At 40.9% G+C, this 21584-nt stretch overlaps 1 protein-coding gene across 1 annotated transcript in view; it reads left to right on the top strand.

Annotated features, from left to right (window-relative positions):
• Positions 1 to 202: 202 nt before the first annotated feature.
• Positions 203 to 21584, top strand: part of plekha7b (pleckstrin homology domain containing, family A member 7b) — a gene marked incomplete at its 3' end in the record, with an annotated part of 82916 nt that continues 61534 nt past the window's right edge. Inside the window, exons 1-3 of the mRNA XM_071531904.1 lie at positions 203 to 285; positions 395 to 471; positions 579 to 636. Of these exons, the coding sequence (XP_071388005.1) occupies positions 203 to 285; positions 395 to 471; positions 579 to 636 (218 nt within the window). The remainder of the gene's footprint in view (positions 286 to 394; positions 472 to 578; positions 637 to 21584) is intronic.

Below are 21584 nucleotides of genomic sequence, written 5' to 3'. Positions count from 1 at the left end.
CAGGCCATTAGTGGGAATAGGTTAGTCCCTTTTCGTCGGCTTCAAGTGGAACAAAACCGCTGCGTGGAAGGTGGCTTTTTCACAAGTTTGGTCTTCTTCCCCTTTAAAAGTAATGCAGCCCTAGCGGTGATATCTGGGCTCCCTGGAAAAGTCTGCGGACTGGAGAGGGGGGAACGTAATAAACCGAGCCGGAGACGAGATCATGGCGGCACCTCTCGGACGGGACACCCTACCTGACCACTGGTCGTACGGAGTTTGTAGGGACGGCAGGGTCTTCTTCATTAAGTGAGCGTTTTAACTATGCAACGATGCACGCCTGGTGTTTTATGGTGATAAGGCATTACGCAGTGTTAAGGGTTTTTTAACCGTTCAGTAACAGGTGTCTTTCTTGCAGTGATAAAACTCATAGCACTACTTGGCTACATCCTCGCACTGGTGAACCTGTTAACTCGGGACACATGATACGGTCAGGTACGCGTACAAAATAATAATTTCTGGGGTTAACGTTAGCAGGGAGCGTGTTTGCTGCAGTTTGTATTCTCTGGCGAAGTGTTCAGCCTGTTTTACTCATGTTATAGATTTACCGAGAGGATGGGAAGAAGGCTTCACGGACGAAGGGGCCAGCTACTTCATCAAGTGAGTGGCTTTCATGTGCATTGTTTGACCGTGAGAAAAAGCCCCGAGTCCATCAGTTTTTTTTGTTTTATACTGCTGCTGTGTGTTGCCTGTGTGTAATATAATGGGCTTTCTTAGAAGCTCAATGATAGCATCTCGTATTGCTTCTTTTCCCTTCTGCATCATGACACGCTTGGGAACACGTTACTTGTGATGGGCTACTATCACACACACTGGTACTTTAAAAGAGATTAAAAGGCTATAGTGTAGACACAGTCTTTTATTTAAACAGCATACACATACAACTGACAAATGAATACTGTATGTACGTACATGCTCGCGCACGCACACATACTGACACACAAACACACCCACTTACATACATACATGCATACATATACATACAATCATGCATATACACAGACGTCCCATTGGATAGGTGAAACCAATTATCTCTTGCCTTATTGTGCCCACGTTTTAAAAAAGGGAAGTAGCCTAGCAGGACAGGAGGAAAGCTATTGAAATTCACCTCACATCCTCCATGCAGGACCTCTACTCTCTCCATTAGATAGGTGTAAAGCCTTGGTGTGTGTGTATGTGTGTGTGTGTGTGTCGGTGTGTGGCATAGAGAGAGAGGGAGAGAGAGAGGCACTAAAGGGTGCAGGTGAGAGGTTTGCTTGTGTGACCATATGGTGACAGAGATGTATGGCACGATTACATTCTTGAAGCAGAGAGGACAGAATTTCCAAAGTCACTTTCTTCTGTACCGTTGTATTAAGGAATAAAAAAAAACAGCTGTTATTCAGCTAATGGACGTCCTTTCTGGGTGACACGGCTTGGCTGAGCTGTTTTCAGTGTTTTATTTGTGTACCCAGATGCTAAGTGGAGAGTCATTGGCATTAGTTGTGTATTTCCCACTGCAGTGTTTAATACCATGTTTGTCTGGTTGGAGTCTGGGCTGTGGCTTTCAGTGTACAGCAGATGGGTCCCTGTGAGAGAAACTCGGGACACAAGAGCAGCCAGCAAATCGCACTGAAACCCATCTGATAAGTCAGTGAATTATTATAGAGACTCCTCCTACTGTGGCCTGTTTCAGGTTTTGTAGTTCCTCTACTCATAGCCCTGTCATGGCCCTTTTAGTTTGCCCCATTTATCCCAGACAGAAGGCCTGTATTGAGGGTTTTACATCCCCATAGCTGTAGTCTTGCTGATGTTGAGAGTTGCGAATAAGTGGTCTTTGCTCAGAGACATGTGGTGCACTGCAGACACACTCAGTTTTCAGTCCTGGACACATGCTTAAGATGGGGACAACATTTTTTCACGCTATAAACCAAGATCATACTCTGAACCCATGCTGAAACAATATAACTAGTTTAAAAATGATAGAGATACTGTAATACTTGCCTTTAAATAACTTTATTGCATGTACAGTCACATCAAAATTATAAATATGTTGCATTGGGCCAAACAAATCGCCGTCCATGCATTCCATGGCAACTTCGAACAAATGTTCAAACGGAAATGTGGGATCCAAAGTTGTGGGATTTAAAAGGGCACATAAAATGATCAGAGAAATGTGTTTTTGCCGACACTTCTGTTATGCGTTGAATAAAGGGTGTCTTTGTGCTTCCCTCGTTCTCTCTCTTGTTTTGCTCCAGCCATGGAAGAAAAGGGAACAATGCAACAGTGCAAACTGCGTGATATATGGTAGCCTAAATGTCACGGCTGTTAAATCAGTCTACTACTTGTTGCCCAAATGACTTGCTGGAAGGATCCTGTTTTGCTCCCTGCTCCCTGCCTGTGTCTTTGTTGTTTCCTTGCTGCTTTAACAGCGGTGGCGAAGGTAAAGGCAAATCTCTTGGAGCCAAACAGAAGGCAGGAACACACCAAGTCATTGTGACTTGAACATTTTGTCTCGAGCGCAGTTAATATCATTCCACATGGCACTGGCGTGTGAAAAAAACATCAGAGTAGTTAGTTACAATGTACTTAAAGTTAATTGTCAGAATGAAAACTAAAATAATAAGATGTGCTAATCTAGGACTAATTGAACTACTATATCATGAATTGATTGGTTTAATTCTTAAAAAGTTTGACCATGGAGACCCCTTGTTGCTGTTAAGTGTTCATATGTATTAATTGCTTTGAGGAACAGCTGTTTGATGTACAGCTTCTGATGAGCATGACCTTTTCATTACAGCTCATTGGGGGACCTTTGATTTCTGCTGATTATTTTTTTCGGGTTATGGAGTGCTGTCAGTTTCTCATAGTCTTATAGAATTTATCTCTGGTGGTTTATTTGATTTATTGGAGACCTGGATGATGCCATGCTTTCAGTATTTGTCCCGTGTGTTTACAGGGTAATTATAGGAGGTTTCACTGAAAGTCAAGTCTACCTGTTTTTTTCCCTCCACCACTCAGCTAATTAGGTTATGATACTGGATACACAGGCGAGTTTATTTGACAGATTGAAGACAGAAAAAAACCATCAGCGAATAAATTAAGTGCCATGTATGCTTTGGTCATTGATGTTGGCTGGTAACAATCAAACGTTGAAGACTTAACAGGAGCAATCTTTTAAATCTTGGTGTTTTTTGGAAAAGAGGAGGGTGGGCAGCATGGACTGTGGCCCTATTATACACTTTTACATTTTTTACATTCCTATTAATACTACTACTTGTGTGGGTTTTGCCTACATAAGCACAGGGCTGAAGCAGTGGAGGCATCTGCATGAGGGCAATGTAACAGTTTCAAATAGGAAAAGTCTCTCTGTTACATTGTTAATTTTGAAAAAGACACATTTTATTGTGTCTGATCTTCAGGAAAGCCCTGATTAATTTGTGTATTGCATGCTAAGAATCAAATGCAATTTTTATTATTGAAAACACTTGCATCTTAGTCCAACTGATTTGGGAAGTGGTTCCTCAAATTGTATAATAAGATAATAAATCCATAGAGCTGACCCTGCTAGTCACTGCAGTTAGGCTGGCGCTGGCGTTTTGCCAACACTGCAAAAGGATGTAAGTGAGTGTCATACAGCCTCAGGCAAAAAAGCACATCAGACTCATGTACAACCTGAAGCCGAAAATGATGGATTTTGACAGTTATGTTAGTCTAAGAGATAAGACATATGTATGGTGTTTAAAGATATTTCTCGCTCCACAATGTGATAAAGCAGTTGATTAAAACTGGTTATTCGGACATGTGTGATGGGATAGGATGATTAAGTTTTCAACACACAGGGATTTCTGGGTTAAGCGGTAAGACAACATGTAGGACAGCTTTTTGTTTATTACTTTACTAATTAGTCTGTGCATCGCCTTTAGTTCTCCGCAGTGCATTCCAATTGGTTTTTGGCTGTGGTCTGATTCAGCTTAACAATACACTGTTGGAGAGTTGAATGCATGTTTGTCCTAATGACCATTAGTGTGACAAGACAAGAAGATATAAATGTTGCCGTGTTGGCGCCATGCATCAGGTTGTACATGCGTTCTTCAAAAAGTGGGCGTCTCTAAAATAAGGTTGTGTGAAGTTGCGTGAACGTTTTGGACTTCTTTGCTTGCACAGGACATCAAAATCGACACTGAATCAGCATTGTTACAAGTGTTTGAATCAAAATCAGGTCTCTGCTGAAAACCGATTGACATCCATCAGAGAAGTGAACTGTGCATGAATTGAAGTTGAAGTTAAATTTCTCCCTGGAATTACGAGAGACATGTTTCTATATCTGTTATATAATGATCAACTATTATTTTGATTTGAAATAAGACAAAAACAACTGATTGAGAGAGGGCTGACATATTTATATTTCTGTTGCCAGTGAAACCATTTCTTTGTTGTAAACATTCACGTTTTGTAAAAAATAGTTGTTAAAAGTGCAAAGGATAGAATCTTTGATTAGATATTTGCACTGCATTCCAGTTAAGGCATTCTTTGTATATTATAATTTTGACTTTTTTTTTTTACTTAGTCTTTTTTTTTTTTCTGAGGGCATCACAAGCCAAATTCAGGTCAGGCAGTCAGGTAATGCTTAGTGAGATGATGTGCTTCATCAGATGGCGTCTAGAGGGCGTTTTTGACTGAGATGAGTGTTTCCCATACAGAGACACAAAATCAAAAGTTGGTCAGTGTATAGAAATTGATCTCTAATGTGCATCACGCCATGTCTGTCATTTGGAGATGTACAGACAGCAGACCAACAGCACTTAACCCAATCCACAGAGTCCCCCGGTGTGAAAACAAAAGTGAAACTTAACATTCCACAGTTAAATCTTGTGGTATTTAAGTAACAGTGGAATTAGGTAATTTAACCGTGTTGCAGTGCTTCAGTGCATAGTTGAACACACGCGCCGTGGCTCTGTACAGGATCTGTGCTTGTTTAAATTCATAACTACATTCTATAATGCTAACTAAACAAGTGAACCTGTTTGCTCTTCAGCCATTTCACAATTTCCATTCATGAAAATTACACTTTTGACAGCTGAGTTTAATATTTTTGTGCTCTGTGGAGCACATCATGATTTTTTTGCTTTGTGAAATTTCGTGTCACAGCCATATTATTTCCACATCATAAACGCCAGACTTTGTGAAAAGCTCCTGTCGACATATGGGATTCTTACCACAAAGTAAATAGGGTCTCTGATTTGAACCATTGCTCTCCGTCCCGCTTCTCCTCTCTTCTCTCAGTTGTCCAAGGAGCATGCAGGGGCAAACTGAGCAGAAGTCAAGTCCACATGGTGCTGCCGTGACAACGGTCGATAGATTGGGTTGTGTGTTGCTGGTGGAAACCAGCCGTGGTGGAGTACAAAGGAGGGATTGTTCAGACACTGCTGCAATGGCAAAACTCACATTTACTTACACCTAGAACAGGCTGTGGGCTGGAGACCTGAACTATCTGCATCATGGGTTCAAAAAGCCAAAAAGCTTCACCCAGCCTATCGCACCGCTGACCCATTTCAGTGCCTATCATTGAGGCAGCAGCTTGTTTATGCCTCATGTGCCTCATTGTTGGATGTACTGATAGTGTTAGAGCTGGATGCATAAAATTTCTTACAGCCAAGTGGCTCAGTGCAGAATATTGAATTAATCTCCAAAAAGGATTTAATAATGACAAAATAAACTTAATCTGTACAGCACTTATCTAAAAGGTTTTTGTTTACAAAGTTTACAAAGTACTTTACAGGAACATGCAAAAAAATAGGAAATAGTACAAGTAAATAGTAAAATAAATCAGGAGATAAAGTAAGAAACACATTCAAGAGGAAAAAGTTTTTTACGAAAAAAAACCAACATAAAATGACATGATTTCCAGTAAAACAATCAATTCTATATCTAACTGGTAACCAGTAGAGATGCTAAAATTGAGGAGTATGGTCACTTCTTTAAACCCAAGCTCCTGCATTCCGAACAGGCTGGAGATGTGAGAGTGACTTTAGAGTTTAACGGAGGGAGTTGAAGTAGTCTGAATGAGATGAGATAAAAGCATGGATGACCTTCTCTAAATCTGTGGAGGATAAAAACAACTTGGTTTTGATGTTTCTCAATTGTAGGAAACAATACCGCAGTACTCTATTCACCTGCTCTTCAAAAGTCAAGTCACTGTCAAAAATCACTCTCAAGTTTCTGGCCGCTGACTTTGTGTGGGTGGATAGACTACCAAGATTTCTGGAGGTCAGACACCAAATAAGACAATTTCAGATTTGCTATCGTTGAGTTGTTGAAAGTTCTGAGACATCCAGCATTTGATGTCTGTGACTCAGTTCTTTAGTGAGTTTATGGAGTTTGATCACTAGGTTTTAATGGGAGGTAAAACCGGTTATCATTATGTAGCAATTATGTAGCAATGGAAAGAGACATTACGAGTTTACTGCTGTTGTTACTGCTATGTTTTCACAATCCAGTGACATAAACTTAAGATGGAGAGCAGAATCTTGCCTGATTTTGTAAGTGAATGTGAGATGAGGCTGTTCTGGTGAATACCACATTTTAATCACTATTTAATACATTTAAGCAATGCAACCGATGGAATCTTTAAACATCTTTAAATCTTTAAACTGGCACCCCAAAAAGCTTTCAAACAGTATCCAAATGAAATTTCACACATGGATGCAGATAACAGAGATGCAGCGTTTGATCTAGGCTTCACTATTACAGCCTAGATCAAACGACACATATAAAGTGTCCCTTTGGAATTTGTTTTGTGTGCCCAGTTGATTCCTTACTAAATCACTTCAATATACTGTAGTTTGCAAAGAGCACTTTTTAGGTGTATATAAAATATTAGAACCTTTGGTGCCAACTTGATGGTGGGAAAATTCAACTTTTGTTGCAAAGTTCTACCTGCAGATGAGGTAGGCGGCACTTTCCGCGAGCACTGCCAGAGTTTACCTTTGTTCTATTGAAAACAATGAACTTCAGGTTTGCTTTTACAGTGTGAATATAGCATTACTTGTAAGTGGTAGAGTAACAACGTGTTGGACATGCACACACTTGGTCATTGGCTACATGCCAGACACACAACACACTCTACGGTGGCGTTCACTTGGCATCCGTCACATCTACGGTCATGGACAAGTATGCATTGAAGCCACCTAGGTTGCGTTGTTGGGGGTGTGTCTTGAAACCTTTTGAAACAGTCTATGAAATTTAATTGGCTCATGATGTCTGTTAGTGAGTGATGTTTACCTGCGCTCTGTGAAACTACTGACTAGCTTCAACTTTTTTGACGCACTGGGTTGTGATACTTTCATGCATTGCACTCTATCAATCCATGTCACCTGTCAGTGCAAAGGTGTCAATGCATGGGATATTGCCCGTTTTTTGATGCATTACAAATGCTCATGTGAACGCTGCCTAACCAACTCAAAACAACAAACTCTGCTTTGGTGTGCATTCCGACTTGGAAAAACATCTCCACAATGCTAGAAGAGATTTGGATGAAGATGAGATTATATTTTATAACACAATATAAAGTGAAATGAAATGCAATCAACGTGATGCAGTATTGAGTCCGCCTCAAACACAGCAAACAATGGTAATAAGAAGATATTAATAATAAGATGTGCTTTTATTGTCCCCATGGGGGAAATTTGTGTTGGACTCTGTGTTGCTGTATCACTTAATAAAAAACATCAGTTGCATACACATAGCATCCATCACATCATACATACAATCATGCATACATACATTGTTATTGAGGAAAAAACACTTATGTACAATTTAATATACATATTCCTACACATTGCTGGTTGTGCTATCTTGTTACTGTACAAGCTTGTTGCTTTGTTGTTATTGTTAGTCAGACATTGCATAGCCCGACACTTACCCACATCTTTTGCTTCATTCTATCCCTCTGTTAACCAAGAAATAGCTAACCAAGGGAACATGATCATTATATTTCAAGCCTAAAGGCCACTCAGCCCCTCTAACAACACCAGTCCTGCCGCCACCACTCTCTTTACCAATGTGATGACGGAGCCCCCCCAGGCAGTGACAGACCCGTCTCCACAAGCACCCTTAACTCCTCAACACTTTGATTAATTGAATAGTTATTAAATGTTACAGAGATGGTAATAGCATAATATATTACATCACAAGAAAAAATGTTTGACATGCATTAATTTGCAGAAACAAACAGTTGGATTTCTGGAAAAAAAAAATGAAATGCTTTCATATACGCAAAGTAGGCCAATCAAAAAAAGTGTTGTTTGGTATTGAATTCTCAAATTCCCAGAAATATCCAAATGACACCCAGCCCTAGCTGCAACCATTGTGTGTTTTTCTCTCCTGTCCAAAAGCAGCGTATTTATGACCTATTGTAGAACATTCCTTTATTCATTAATCACAAGGGACAATACAGTGTGTATTTCATAAGACGACATATTCTTTAGTGTGGGTGGTGCAGTTATTGTTTTCTGCTGACCCCCTCTAGAAAAGTAGTAGTGTTGAACAGTGGTTCTCAAACTGGGGGTCGGGACCCCCCAGGGTGTCGCGAGATAACTTTGGGGGGGGTCTTGAGATTTATGGGATAGGAAAAAGAACATTCTACTACAACTAGGCATGGCATTTTAATGGGTCATGAGCCAAAAAGTTTTGAGGACCGCTGGTGTAGAAAATAATGTAATGGTGAATGCATATCAAAAGACCTGATACTGGTACTGCACTGTTGTCCTCGGTGGCAACAGATTGAAGTAGAGTGTCTCTGTCTGTTATACTGTCTTGTCTCCTAGGACCTGACCCAATGTGAAAATCATCTTCTGAAATCATCACCCTTCCAAAAGCATCCCATCTCAAACCCTGGAGATGAGAGTTGAGAACTGAATGTGTCCAACTGAGCCAGGTCTATGTTGACTTCTGCATGTCTAATGGGTTCTTATGAATGTCAGTAAGAAATTCAAAAGCATAAAAAGGCTGAATAATGACAAGTATGGCTATGGGATGTGTAACACATGCAAGCTAGGTTTCCATCACAATAACAGGAAGCCTAACTGTCATAAACCTGAATGTGTCCCCACAGGGGTTATATAGACATAAATAAAATAAAAATAAAGTGATGACTGGAAGAACTATAAAGAAACCAAGCCTAGATTACATGGTGACCCAAAATACAGGTCTATAAACAACCTGTTATAGGCCAGTGAATGTGAGCAGAGCTGACGAGTCGTGGAGCAGTGTCAATTTAATTTGACTGAGCAGCATATTGGAAAGTATACCGCTCAAGTCCACTCCAATTAGCTCCGGTGTCACTGGCCGTTGCACATCATGCATGGCACAGATCTTGCTCACTTGGACAGCGCAACATCTGCCACCTTAGTTACCTTAGAGTTATGCCTTGCCTTGATAATAATTTTGCCCTTTCTATATGTAATTGTGCCTATAGGTTGACAGTACAGTGTTGTTTGTGGGATTGAGAATGGGATGTGGACAGTAGGTTGCTTTATGAGTGGATGCATTGAGTGTGTGGCACGTCAGTAAAAGGTAGCTGACTTCTAGCTGGTAAATGTGTAGGTGGGATCCATTATTACTCTATTAGGAACACAACATATTTTTGTCAAATAGTCCATATTTTATGGACTGTTGGACTACTCATTTTGGTCTGCTCTAGTCAATGGTCTAATAGGCTACAAATAAATTGTACCATACTAATCTTTTTTACCCATTTAACATTTTGTTTTCATTCAGTCGTCACACCTTCCCTCCTCACTTATCCTATGCACAACTTTCATCTGCTAATGCTTCTAACCAGATGATTCTTTGATATGATTTAATCAGTAATTTAACAATACATTCTTTTATCTGTTCTTTGATTCTGGTGCATGCATTCATGACACTATTCAAAGAGGTATTGTTTTGGAGTGGTACACAGAGCCAGTGCCAAGTGGTTTTCGAGTTCATTACCAGTGCAGTGGTAAATGAAAAGCTGGGTAAACTATGACTTCCAACGATCCTCAAAAGACAAACAACCACCAATGTAAACAAAGATAAATTACATTTTCACAAAAGCAATGATTTAATTTAATGTATTTTTCTTAAAGACCCTACTCCCATATAGTTTACATTAGTTTTCTACTACTTATTATAATTCATACTATAAATTTACCTCATATATAATTATATCAGCCTAAAAAGGTGGGTAGTATTCTGCAAATAAAAGCAGGGCAAACTGAATTTAGGTGAGTTTACCCTCCACTACATCCCTGGCTGGGGCGCTCAATGAGCATAGGAAATGTGCAACCCTATAGCTCCCTTAGGAATAAATGATCCCACCGAGGTACAATGGTGTCCTTTTGGGACACAGTTCACATTGTATGGGCTTACAATGCTGTGAGACAGTCCAGGAAGAAGTGTTGGATATCCATGCTATGAAAAAAACTCACATAGACTGCACACCAAATACTAGGAGACTTCCTCTGCTTCTGTCTCAACTTCCTCTGATCATCTGATGTGAAAGCTCTATCAATCTTTTATTATTCTCTCAGATTTTGGAGGAGTGTTTATTTGCCCTCTCGCCTCCTGTGCCTTATGTTTCCTAATTGGCATTTCCTGCTCACTATTTCCTCACAGCAGTAGAGGCGTAAGTTAATTAGCCATGAGACGTTTTGGGAGGTTTTAAGAAAAGCATTTTAATAGAGAACAAAGCTGGTTTAGTTTCCCTACAGGGCTTTTTCTCAAGGCTCTCCTAATGAGGCTTTCTCTTTCTACAAACGGAGCAAATTCACACCTCAATGATTGATGATTGAGTTCAGAACCCCATTGCCAAGTCAGATAGTGCTGCACACTAACCTTTAAATGATCTTTGCTCTTACAAATTTTTGATCCTTTTAATCTGAGAGGCATTCATTTTGTATGGTAGGATTACGTTCATTCTCTATCAAGAAATAAGTAGAGCTATGCACATGAGACTCCCTCAAACTGTGTAACAATTTTTCAAAGACTAAATCTTTAAACTCAAGCTATTTGGGAATATTTTGGTTTCCGCACACTGTCAAATCGTACCTTTGATACTGAACACTGAGTTTTAAACTGTTCCAGAGTGAGGCAGAACTTCTAAGGTACGTCTTTGTACTGTTCCATGGATTGAAGCTATGGGTTTTGCTTGACAGACTTCACTTTAAAAGCCTTTCCCCCAACTGGTCCTTGCATCCTGGGGACACAGGCAGGAAGAGAGTCCATTCAAGTTTATCTAAGGGGTAAAGAAATAGAAACTCACTATACTTTCTTCCAGTGGTTGGCAACTTTGCGTCTTGCTTCTTCAGCAGAATTGCTAGTAGCTACGTGGATAAACGATTCACCCCTTACAAAATGATCAAGATAATGTATCTCATACACTGCAATGACTTTACACTTCATCCTTAGGAAATGTCACAAAGCTATATTTTAACAACATAATTCACCTTACTGACATTTGTCTAGATTTCCATTAGGTATTGTAGATGAGGCTGGACAGTATTGGATTTGATAAGTAAACTCATATTTGCACAAAGGACCGTGGATGTGAAGGGGCATTGTTTGGACATCCAATATTTCTGTGTCAAGTGTCAGGGGAAAGTGATGAAGAAAGAGTGATGAGACGCATGCCACTGAATACCAATCAGACAGAGATCTGCTGTCCCAGGCAGCAGACAGAAGAAGGATTAGCACCGCTGCTTTTGTCCCAGCAAGGCTGAGGTAAAGCCGAGAGACGCAGTGAGGCAGCTGTTCACTTCCTCTGACAGTCTTCCCAAGTTCAGCGGTCGTCCGTCTAATTTACCAATACACAGCATATGATGTAGCTATCCCTTGTGCTACTTGGGAGAGCTGTGCTTGAATGTTAGAGACAAGTGGGCACCTGTCGTCAAAGATGTTTCATTGAATTAGGCCAACAACACCTCCAGAAGGATCTGGCATCCCAGAACCACCTCTCAGCACTCAACAGAACTACAGTCTCGAACAGCACAGTGTACCTGCATAGGCTTAAACCTATAGTTCACAACATTACCCAATAATTACTCATTTATAATATAATAACTTATTTCGAAAAATTTAATTTACTTCTGTAAATCTCAAGACTGTACAAGTCAGATGTTACACCAACCCTTTTATTTATTCATTTTAAGTTTACCTACAACAGAAAGTAAACATTCTTTATACTTTTTTCTGTGAAGAACCCAAATTTGGTGATTGGTTTGGCTTTATGTCCAGACAGACAGGTGACTGAATGAAAGGCCATCACATACAAAAGGAAGTTAACATTCCTTGCTTGTCCTCCTGTGACCAACCCAGAGTGTTGTTTGGTTTGTGTTTACGTCCAGACTCTAGTCTCTGGCAGGCAGCTATGAACGCAGTGAACACACTTTTTTGCAGTCATGTGATTTTGTATTATGTCACATTGCAGTTGTAGATATGATAATTTTAGTACTTTTAACTACTTTTTTCTAAGTAGCTATATTTCTATTGAGTGTAGCTTTGCTGTAGGTCAGTTGCTTCTGATGTGAAGCAACTGGTAGCTTGTAAATCTATACTTTCAAGGTAGCTTCCCCAACACTGCATATAAGCCTTGCCCATATTTCCTACTTTGGACCCCAGCTGACTGCCGGCTGTTTTCGGCTGCTTCCGAAGCGGCCTTGTGCCCTGCCGTAATCCCTGGGCAAAAATCCCTTTCTCCCCGAGTAAATTGTTGGTGGATGTAGCTACAAATCCACAGCACCCAACTTCCACAGGGTATGCCCTGGGTTTTCAGCCTTGCCGTTCCACCTCAGCTGCTAGCTCAGTGTATGTTAGCGCCTTCCTTTCATATGCCTCATCTGCTGCATCTTCCCATGGCACAGTGAGTTCTACGAAGTAAACAGTCGTTGAATATTGGACCATAATACTAGGTCAGATCTTCAGATGGTGCTGACTATCTCTAGCGGGACTAAATTGCTGGCTTATGTCTACTCACATTTCTTAATCCCTAGATTCTCTTAACTGCCCTAATATATGCCTACACAATAATTTCATAACTTGCTCACCTTCACATACAAAGCCAATTTGATGCTTAGAGCTCTTTCTCCCAGCAGTGGAAGAATGAATTTGTTTACTCTCAAATGCTAGGGACTTCCGCACGTGGTTTTACTGCCAAGCGTATCATCCTTAAACAAGAATATCCTTGCATCCTAGGTTGTGCCAATAATAAGTCTAATCCTAGACGCACACTTCCATATTCCAAAGTTTTTTCCAACTAAGTTTCTTCCTTTTTACACTTTCCCAGAAAAACTGTGAAAGTGGAGAAAGGAAGAGTAACTGCTTCGGGACACCTTGCCACGTCCTCCTGGTGTTTTGCTCCACTAACAGCCTCCACTGCATTGTGCCAACAGCAAGGCCTGCACAACCCTGTTGCACTTGCCCTACAATGTGCCTGTGTAGAAGCCAGTTGTGCTTGTTGAACTGCTTCTGTAGGAGTTCACTTATGCCCAGTTGCGAGAGTAGGTGCAACACTTCTTGCTGTCGTGTTTTTAGACTTTGTTAGCGTCAGTTCCAGTCAAACCTTTGCACATTCTTCTTGATTTGATTTTTTTATTTTATTGTCATCCTTTAGCATTTTAGGTTACCGTTCAAGTTGCCATGCAGCCTTTTTTAGACGGGGTGCTGTTGTATTCACAGTTGTCATATCGTCCATATATGGCTTGATGGGTGTGAGGGGAATTCCTCTCTGCCACCTTTCCCAATCCTCAACCCACTTTCATGCCCTAATTATTATCTTCATGATCATAGTCATAGGGGAGATTGTGCAACCTGCCATGATACCAATTTCCAGGTACTGCCATGCCATGGTAAATTCTATTGTTGTGAGGCAGATTTGCATGTCTTAGACATAGGCTTAAATCAAATGTATGACATTTGTACTCCAAATAAATCAAAAGCCACCCACAGAAAGTTTTTTGGTATTGAGTCAATCGCATTTTACAATACAACATGGAGATCGTTCTTCTGTTATTTGACAAAATGAATTTGACGCCAAATCATGCCTGTGTGTTCTAAACACCCTGAAAAAATGTGGATAGGACTGCTTTACAAGTAGCACCTTGTGTGTGTTTGTTTATGTAAGCAGAGATATGAAGATGGAGGGAAAAGTTAAATAAGTGATACTTACCATTACTGTCCAAAAATACCTACTAGCCTGTTACTAACATATTTACCATATCAGACCTGTCTCATTTTTGCACTGATAGAAGTTAATAGGCAATAGGTTAATTGTATAGTATCTGAGGTGCCAAGATCATTCATCCACTGGCTTCATTTTGGTTTATTTTGTTTGTTTGAAAACATTACCTTGCCTGGAAATGTATTGACTTAGTTCATAATACAAGGAATGATGACAGTCAAACACAATTTCTGAATGTATTTTGAAGCTAACAATGGTGGTTTACATTTGTAATATGTTGCAGATATTGCAACATAATGAACCTGTATTTTGATTTATGGAAGGTTCCAGTTGTTCTACCCTAGACACTCCTCATATTCAGACAGACTACCTTGTCTTTTCCAGGACTGCATGTAGTATCCACTAGAGATGCACCGATCGATCGGCCGGTGACCGGAATCGGCCGGTTTTCAGCTGATTGGCCATGACCGGTGACCGGCCGATCAGTCTCATATATCCGATTCTGTGCCGGTCAAATTTAAGACAACGGTAAAAACTCTGCTGTAATTAAGCAATATTACACGAGAGGGTGTGCGTTACCGTGATGCTTACTCTGACCGCATCACTGTCGTGCCAATAATGACGGTAACGCACACCCTCGAGTGTAATATTGCGATTATACAACAGTTACCAACAAAATAAAAGATACAAACAAAATGTATTCATATTGTGGGGCAATTCGCTCTCAAAATAAAAAACGTTTTGCTAGTGTTATCTCCGTTTCCCTGGAAATACATGGGGTCTGACTAATAACTGTAAAACAATCAGTCAAGTCAGTAGACTCCTATGTAATGGAACCTAGTTTACTACTCCAGCAAGTAGGCGGAGCCTTAGTAACGACCTAGCAACAGAGACGATTTCTAGTCCCTGTTGAGTCAGCCAGCCAACTTGAGCTAATGCTTTCTAGAGATCGCGGGATTTCCCAAACTGAATAAATACTACACATATAAACACAAAACTGCCTTGCTAGCTCAATCTTGTTGTAACTAAGGTATCTGCTGAAAAATTTTTTTTTTCCATGGACAGATTTAGCTACTATGTCCGCGAACTTCACATGTATTTTTAAGCTAGTAGCGCCGTGTCACCGACTCACCGGCACAGCTGATGGAGGATGCAGAGCGTCTGGTAACATCAAGGCTGAACAGAGTTAGCGTAGCGTTATATTTAAATATATTGTATGATAATATGGCGGAGTAATATTTAGTGATGAGCACGGCTAGGTGTGCTGTCATGCTGATTTGATCACGTTCTAAATGTCTAGTTGATCTATCAGATTGCTTGGTCGGAACTACCTGTTGTATAATAGTAATAGTCAGTGTGTGGTTATATAGATCTGTTGCACCTGTTGTCTTTCGGGAAAGTATAAAGTGGGATATACTGCAATACATTTTCATTTGGATTTTATTTTTTCAAAAAAGCTCTGTACTGTCCAGTAACCTGGAGCACTTTTTTATTTTGAGATTTGTTTGAGTGAGAGTGAGAGAAGGTCCTGTAACCTGGTGCAGTTTTGGAGAAAATGTAAGTTATTAATAGTCAATGTTTTATTATGAACATACAATTGAATTTTAATTTTCCATTAAAGAAAAGTTACAAAAATGTTTGTGTGTGCTGTCAATTATAGTTCTTAGAAAGAAAATCGGAATCGGCCAAAATCGGAGGGTCAGACTTTTAAAAAATCGGAAATCGGAATCGGCCAAGAAAATTGCAATCGGTGCATCTCTAGTATCCACCCTATATCTTTATCATGATGCTCACATATGCTTGTCTGTCAGAACTCGTCTGTAAACATAGTTCAGTATCACTCTCTCTCCCTCTCCCTCTCTCTCTCTCCCTCTCTCTCTCCCTCCCTTCCTGCAAGCTGTTTGTTGAGACAGTAACATGACCTTCAACTGACATTAGGTATTCTGAAGTGGTTCTGTCATCCTAAACAGGCAAATTCCTGTCTAAGATGACTAACCCGACAACAACAACATTGCGCTGTGCAAAATCTACAGCTCAGTAATTTGAATTTATTCATAAATTCACTGGGACTGTGATTACTGTGACGGAGCCAGATTAATGCTGCCCTATTCTCAGCGATAGCTGGGATGATAGCCAATGAAAATCAGCATCTTAATTAAGCGTTACATGTTTACCACACACTCTGATTATCCGCACCTGTGTGAGCTGTGTCCAGCCAGCTAGAATAAGACCAGAGAAAGGCGAATTTGCTTTCAAAATAAAAGTCTACATTGTGTCACTCCTCAAGACAAAAGGTTGAATTTAGTATGAGGGTGTACAGAATAACAAACACCATGTACAAATTATCAGTGGAATCATTACAGTAAATGGAGATACACTAACCCTTCAATAGATTCTCCAACCATGTTTTAAAAAAAGAGACATTTGGTGCTCGACAGTAGAGGACAATATCTAAACAAATCATCAATATCATATACAATACATACAATCATTATGTTCTGATATTTGGACACCTACTATACGTACGGTTGTGGATATCCACTAATGTGCATCCAGACTTGACATTTGTTCTAATTTATTTCCAATGCCAATGTCTCAAATGGAGATAGCTATCCAATAGGTGCTTGGTTTTGCAAAATGTCAATTTCCAAGTATACATTGATTGCTATGTAGGCCTATGCAATAGGCCTACTATAGAGGGCTGCCAAAAATATACAAAAAAATTCTCCAACACCAAACATATTACAGACAACTTAGAAGGGTGTTTATCTTGGCTTTACTTGTTTACTTTATGTTTACTTTAACCCATTTCCATGGCCCTGTGTATATGGCATCTTGCATAGGCCTGTATGAATACTAGGACATGTGTTCATAGGCCTATGCAAGTTTCTAGTTCTGTAGCTTTCAGGAACAGTTGTGCCACTGAAGTGAAATAATTGATGATTAACAAGATATTATTAATTGGTCAGTGTGATAGGCTAATTATTAGACACACAGCTTAGAGGGAACACTGGTCCTGAATGCTTTCTATTGTAATGATAAAATGCAATATCTAATGTAATGCAGATCTGATATGGTCTCATTTAAGCTTCATCTTCTTCCACCAAATCAAAGCATCAGAGATGGTAGCAGGTAATTTGATCTAGTTTTAAATGTTGCTATTTTACTGAAATAAATGCTGCTTGGTGGATTGGAGATGAGAAATGCATTCAAACAATTTGGAAAAAAGTCTTAAGTCATGCTGTACGAAATATGTGTCATATGTGGTCATATGCCCCATCTACCACATCTCCCCATGACACAGTGAGTTCTTTAAAGGAAACAGGTCATTGAGTATTGGACCACATTTCTAGGTCAGGTCTTAGACTGGTACTGACTATCTCTGGTGGGACTGGAAACTGCTGTCATATGTCTGCTTCCTGGAACCGAACTGTAGCAACAATCATGAAGCTAAAAGGACGGCTGTCTGGTTTGAAACGGCCCTCTCAGATGTTCAAACAGTTTCACATATTACACAGTTTAACACATATATTCATGGCTAAACCCAGGGCATGTTTTCAGTTAAAATGAATATTGCCAGTACTGTTATTTTGAAAATTCTGTATTGAGTATTACATGAATACCTAGTGTTGAGTCAGTATTTGTGAATGTGCTGTGAATGTTATGTATTTCTTGTTAGGATGTTAAAAATGCATTAACCCTCATCTTCTCTTAACCCTGGCAAACTCATGTTAAAGCTGAGCAATGCAACTTCTGGCCACTAGTTTTTAAATTGGCACCAGGGAGCACATTTGAAGAAAACAGGTTATCCCAAGTTGTGCCATGTTTTTTCAAGCATGTGCAAGAGGACGCATGAGCGCACCACGCAGATGCTGAGCATGCATGGCCGATTTACAGTAAAAATTTGCTAGAGCCTATATATATATGTGTTGGGTATATTGACTAGATTGTGTCCCTGAGGAACACAATGTGATCGAAATGTTTGACACAGACTTTGTTCAGCTCTTGCACGTCACTCAACGTCACTTGGCACTCATTAAACAAGACTAGGTCAAAACCTAGTGTATGGCTGGACCGTGTATGAGTGTGCCACGTGCCATGGCCGACCAATGGTCTAACTAACTCCGCTGTAGACTGCTAATACAGAATAATAGTCCATACATCCATACTGATCGTTCCAGCGCGTCCCGTCTCTCTCTCCACCGCTGTTGTCTCCACCGCACCCACGGCCCGCATCGATCCTGCCGATCCAAGCGGCAGGCGCTCTGGTCCTGTCGGTGCCGAAAACGCATTGTCGTCGGGACCCCGGCCGAAATCTCGGCCGGATCATCGGGAACAAATTGGCACCCAGCTAGTGGCACTGGCCGGAACCGTGGCCCCGGGAAACTTCGGGAAGGTCGGAAATAAGCCCTCAGCGTGATGAAACCTCCATGCTTGCTTGTGTCTCTCTCAGAACAGAGGGGCTTCAGGTGGACTGAGCTCGCGCATACAGTATGCATCGACATAAACGGTGATATGATATAACTGTATAGATTCTACTTTAGCTTCAGCTTACATGCATGATATTGGTCAGCCTGCTTACTGTGTGGGAGAAATGGGCTCCTGATCTCAGCGGAGAAACTAGACGGCGGAGAAAACGAAACTGAAATTTCTGGCTCTGTGATCCTATGATGTGCCACGTGCCACGGCCGACCAATGGTGTAACTTGATCACTCAGTCACTCAGTCAGTCAGTCAGTCAGTCAGTCAGTCAGTGACAGACATTCGCGTTTGTAGGGCTGGCCCCGCTGTTGCGGCCCAGCCAAAAATATACTTTTCCGTTGTCTCAGTGAATGGATCTTTTTTCCTGTTGGTGAGCAGTGTGCGGATTCTTGGTGTGATACTTTGTGCAGTAAGACAAGAAGCTTTGCAAGATTGAGGTCATATGCGTATGCCCTTATGTCTTTCATTATTTCCAGATATATATCCAACATGCTCCAACCAAGTTTTAAAACAGAGGGATTTGGTGCTCGACAGTAGAGGACAATATCCAAACTATTTTATAGTACTCAGAACAGATTATAACATTCAGAATGGCATGATGTTTCCACTAATGTGCATTCAGACTTGACTATTTGTTCTGCTTTATTTCCATTGCCAATTTCTCAAATTGTCCAAAGTTATTATCCTTGTGGTGGGACTCTTGTCTGACAATTAACCACTGCTGTTGTCCTCCTGTCATCTTGTTAAATTTGTGAGGTCTCCTTAAACTGTGAGTGTTGCAGGTGTATTTATTGCAGAGTTATTGCTCCATGTTGAGGACTTGGCACCAGAGGTAGAGGCAATGACAGGGCCATTTTGCTGTGACAAGACTTGTTAATGATTTCCTTTTTTTCTGATGGAAGTGTTGGCAGTGGTGGGGAAGGGTGGGTGGGCTTGGGCTCTCTCTCTCTCTCTCTCTCTCTCTCTCTCTCTCTGTGTCTCTCTCTCTCTCTGTCTCTCTCTCTCTCTCTCTCTCTCTCTCTCTCTCTCTCTCTCTGTGTCTCTCTCTCTCTCTCTCTGTCTCTCAACCTGGCCTTGTAGCCTGAATCATTTATCCTGTTAAAATGGAAACAGTGTGCTTTCTAACGCTGTCCTTAGCAGCAGGCCTGGGGATGCTGAAATTGATATCAGGACTCATGCTCAAGGAATGACAAAATGGGTTGTTTGTGGTCTAGTCAGTCCTTTCACTGTTATAAGGTGATTTATAGAGAGCGTTTGTCATTATCAGTAGACCCTCATATCACGTTGAAATCGCAGCCAGCTGTTCTGTTAGTGCCTCTATCTCCTCTCCGTGCTTGTAAAGCTGCCTGAACCTTCGCTTGAGGCCAAAACCTTTTACAAACAGCGGCGTCTTGTCAACATGATGTCCGCAGTGACTGATTAGGCGACGCTCATGTCAGTTAAACAACACATTATGTTTTGTTGGAGCGCACAAACAGAGTTGGAGGTTAAAGCAGCCCAGTGAATAAAGAAGGGGAGAACAAAGAGTAGATTCAGAGTCTGATACAGTGGACGCCTGTGCTGCAGAATGGAAAAGAGGCATTCCATCAGGCCTTGTCCGGACGTGATATTTTAACCCTGGAACCTGCAATGAATGAATACATTAAGGGCCGGGAGTCCGAGGTGTACTTTCCTGCGATGATATACGTTATCTAGAATGAGTCAGTCGCTGTCCGGACAGCCTGAGCTGAAGCAGGGTGACCAGTCAGAGCTGGAGCAGGACCCAGAGCACAAACAGGGAAGGGGAGATGCCAGAGCCGGGATGGGGACCTACTGTTGCTGCTGCCTGCCTCTTGGCCAGCGGGCTGAACACTTGGCCGATCATGAAACGGCGCTGGTTGCTGAGCTGGAGCCCTCCAGATTGGAGAGGGAGGGGATGCAGACTGAGACAAGGTAACACAACATGAGCTGGCTAAAAGTTATTGGCACAGCAAAATGGAACTTGTGTCTTTTTGTAATAGAAACCGTTCCATGTACACTAACGTTAGTATACTCTGAATGCCTGTGATTATGTGCAGTTTCATGTAAATGGAGCTGGCGGGCCAAAAAACAGCTGACATAGATGATAGTATCTTCTATATGGGGGGAAAAAAACAACAATTTTTTTTTTAGGATTTGACATTTATTACTCTTTTCATGCAGTAAAAGGAGGAAGCTCTTATTTCAGCTGCCCCTCTGGAGGAAAAAACAGACTTTGTTCCCTCCCCCTGATTGAATTCAGATGACAGTTCTTGCTGCCGCATTCTGTCAGAACCTCGGTGCGACTAGAGCCACTGCAGAGAGAAGCAGGTTTTACACTGCTGTCATCGCACCAGATGGGTGTCAAGAGAGGTGATTAGCTATAGGGGCCACAGAGATGTGAGAAAAGTGTTGGAATATAAATAGAAAGTCTTTGTAGCGACAGAAAGGAATCTGACCTTTCTTAGTGAAATACAGAATGTACAAAATCCAGATTTGCACTCGATAAGAAGCACTTGTTTTCAATCAAGGTTAAGATATTGCATGGAAATATTTTACATTTTATTTTACTCTGAAACTTCTACTCAACACTTGCTGAACATATAGCATTGATTTTCTTTTTTGAATTTCTTTTTTTTTTTAGATGTAAGTAGCATTATTAAGCAAATGCCCAATTAGAACCTGTTCATTTGTTTTTAGGCTTGAGGATGAACTCTCCCCTTCCCTGATATCATCCCATGATTCCTTGCACCAGGATGCAGACTGAATATGGCTTACTACAACACATTCCACCAGTGCTACAGCTAATGCCAGTGGGTCAGAGGTTTACCTGAAGGATCTATAATTCAGATCATGACAGGAATCTTCTG

This window comes from Centroberyx affinis, unplaced genomic scaffold (assembly GCF_046629955.1).
Source record: "Centroberyx affinis isolate AG114_WGS23_722 - 3 ecotype Tasmania unplaced genomic scaffold, CSIRO-AGI_Caff_v1 ptg002148l_1, whole genome shotgun sequence".
Lineage (NCBI taxonomy): Eukaryota > Metazoa > Chordata > Actinopteri > Beryciformes > Berycidae > Centroberyx > Centroberyx affinis.
This window is presented reverse-complemented; position numbering and strand designations above follow the sequence as displayed.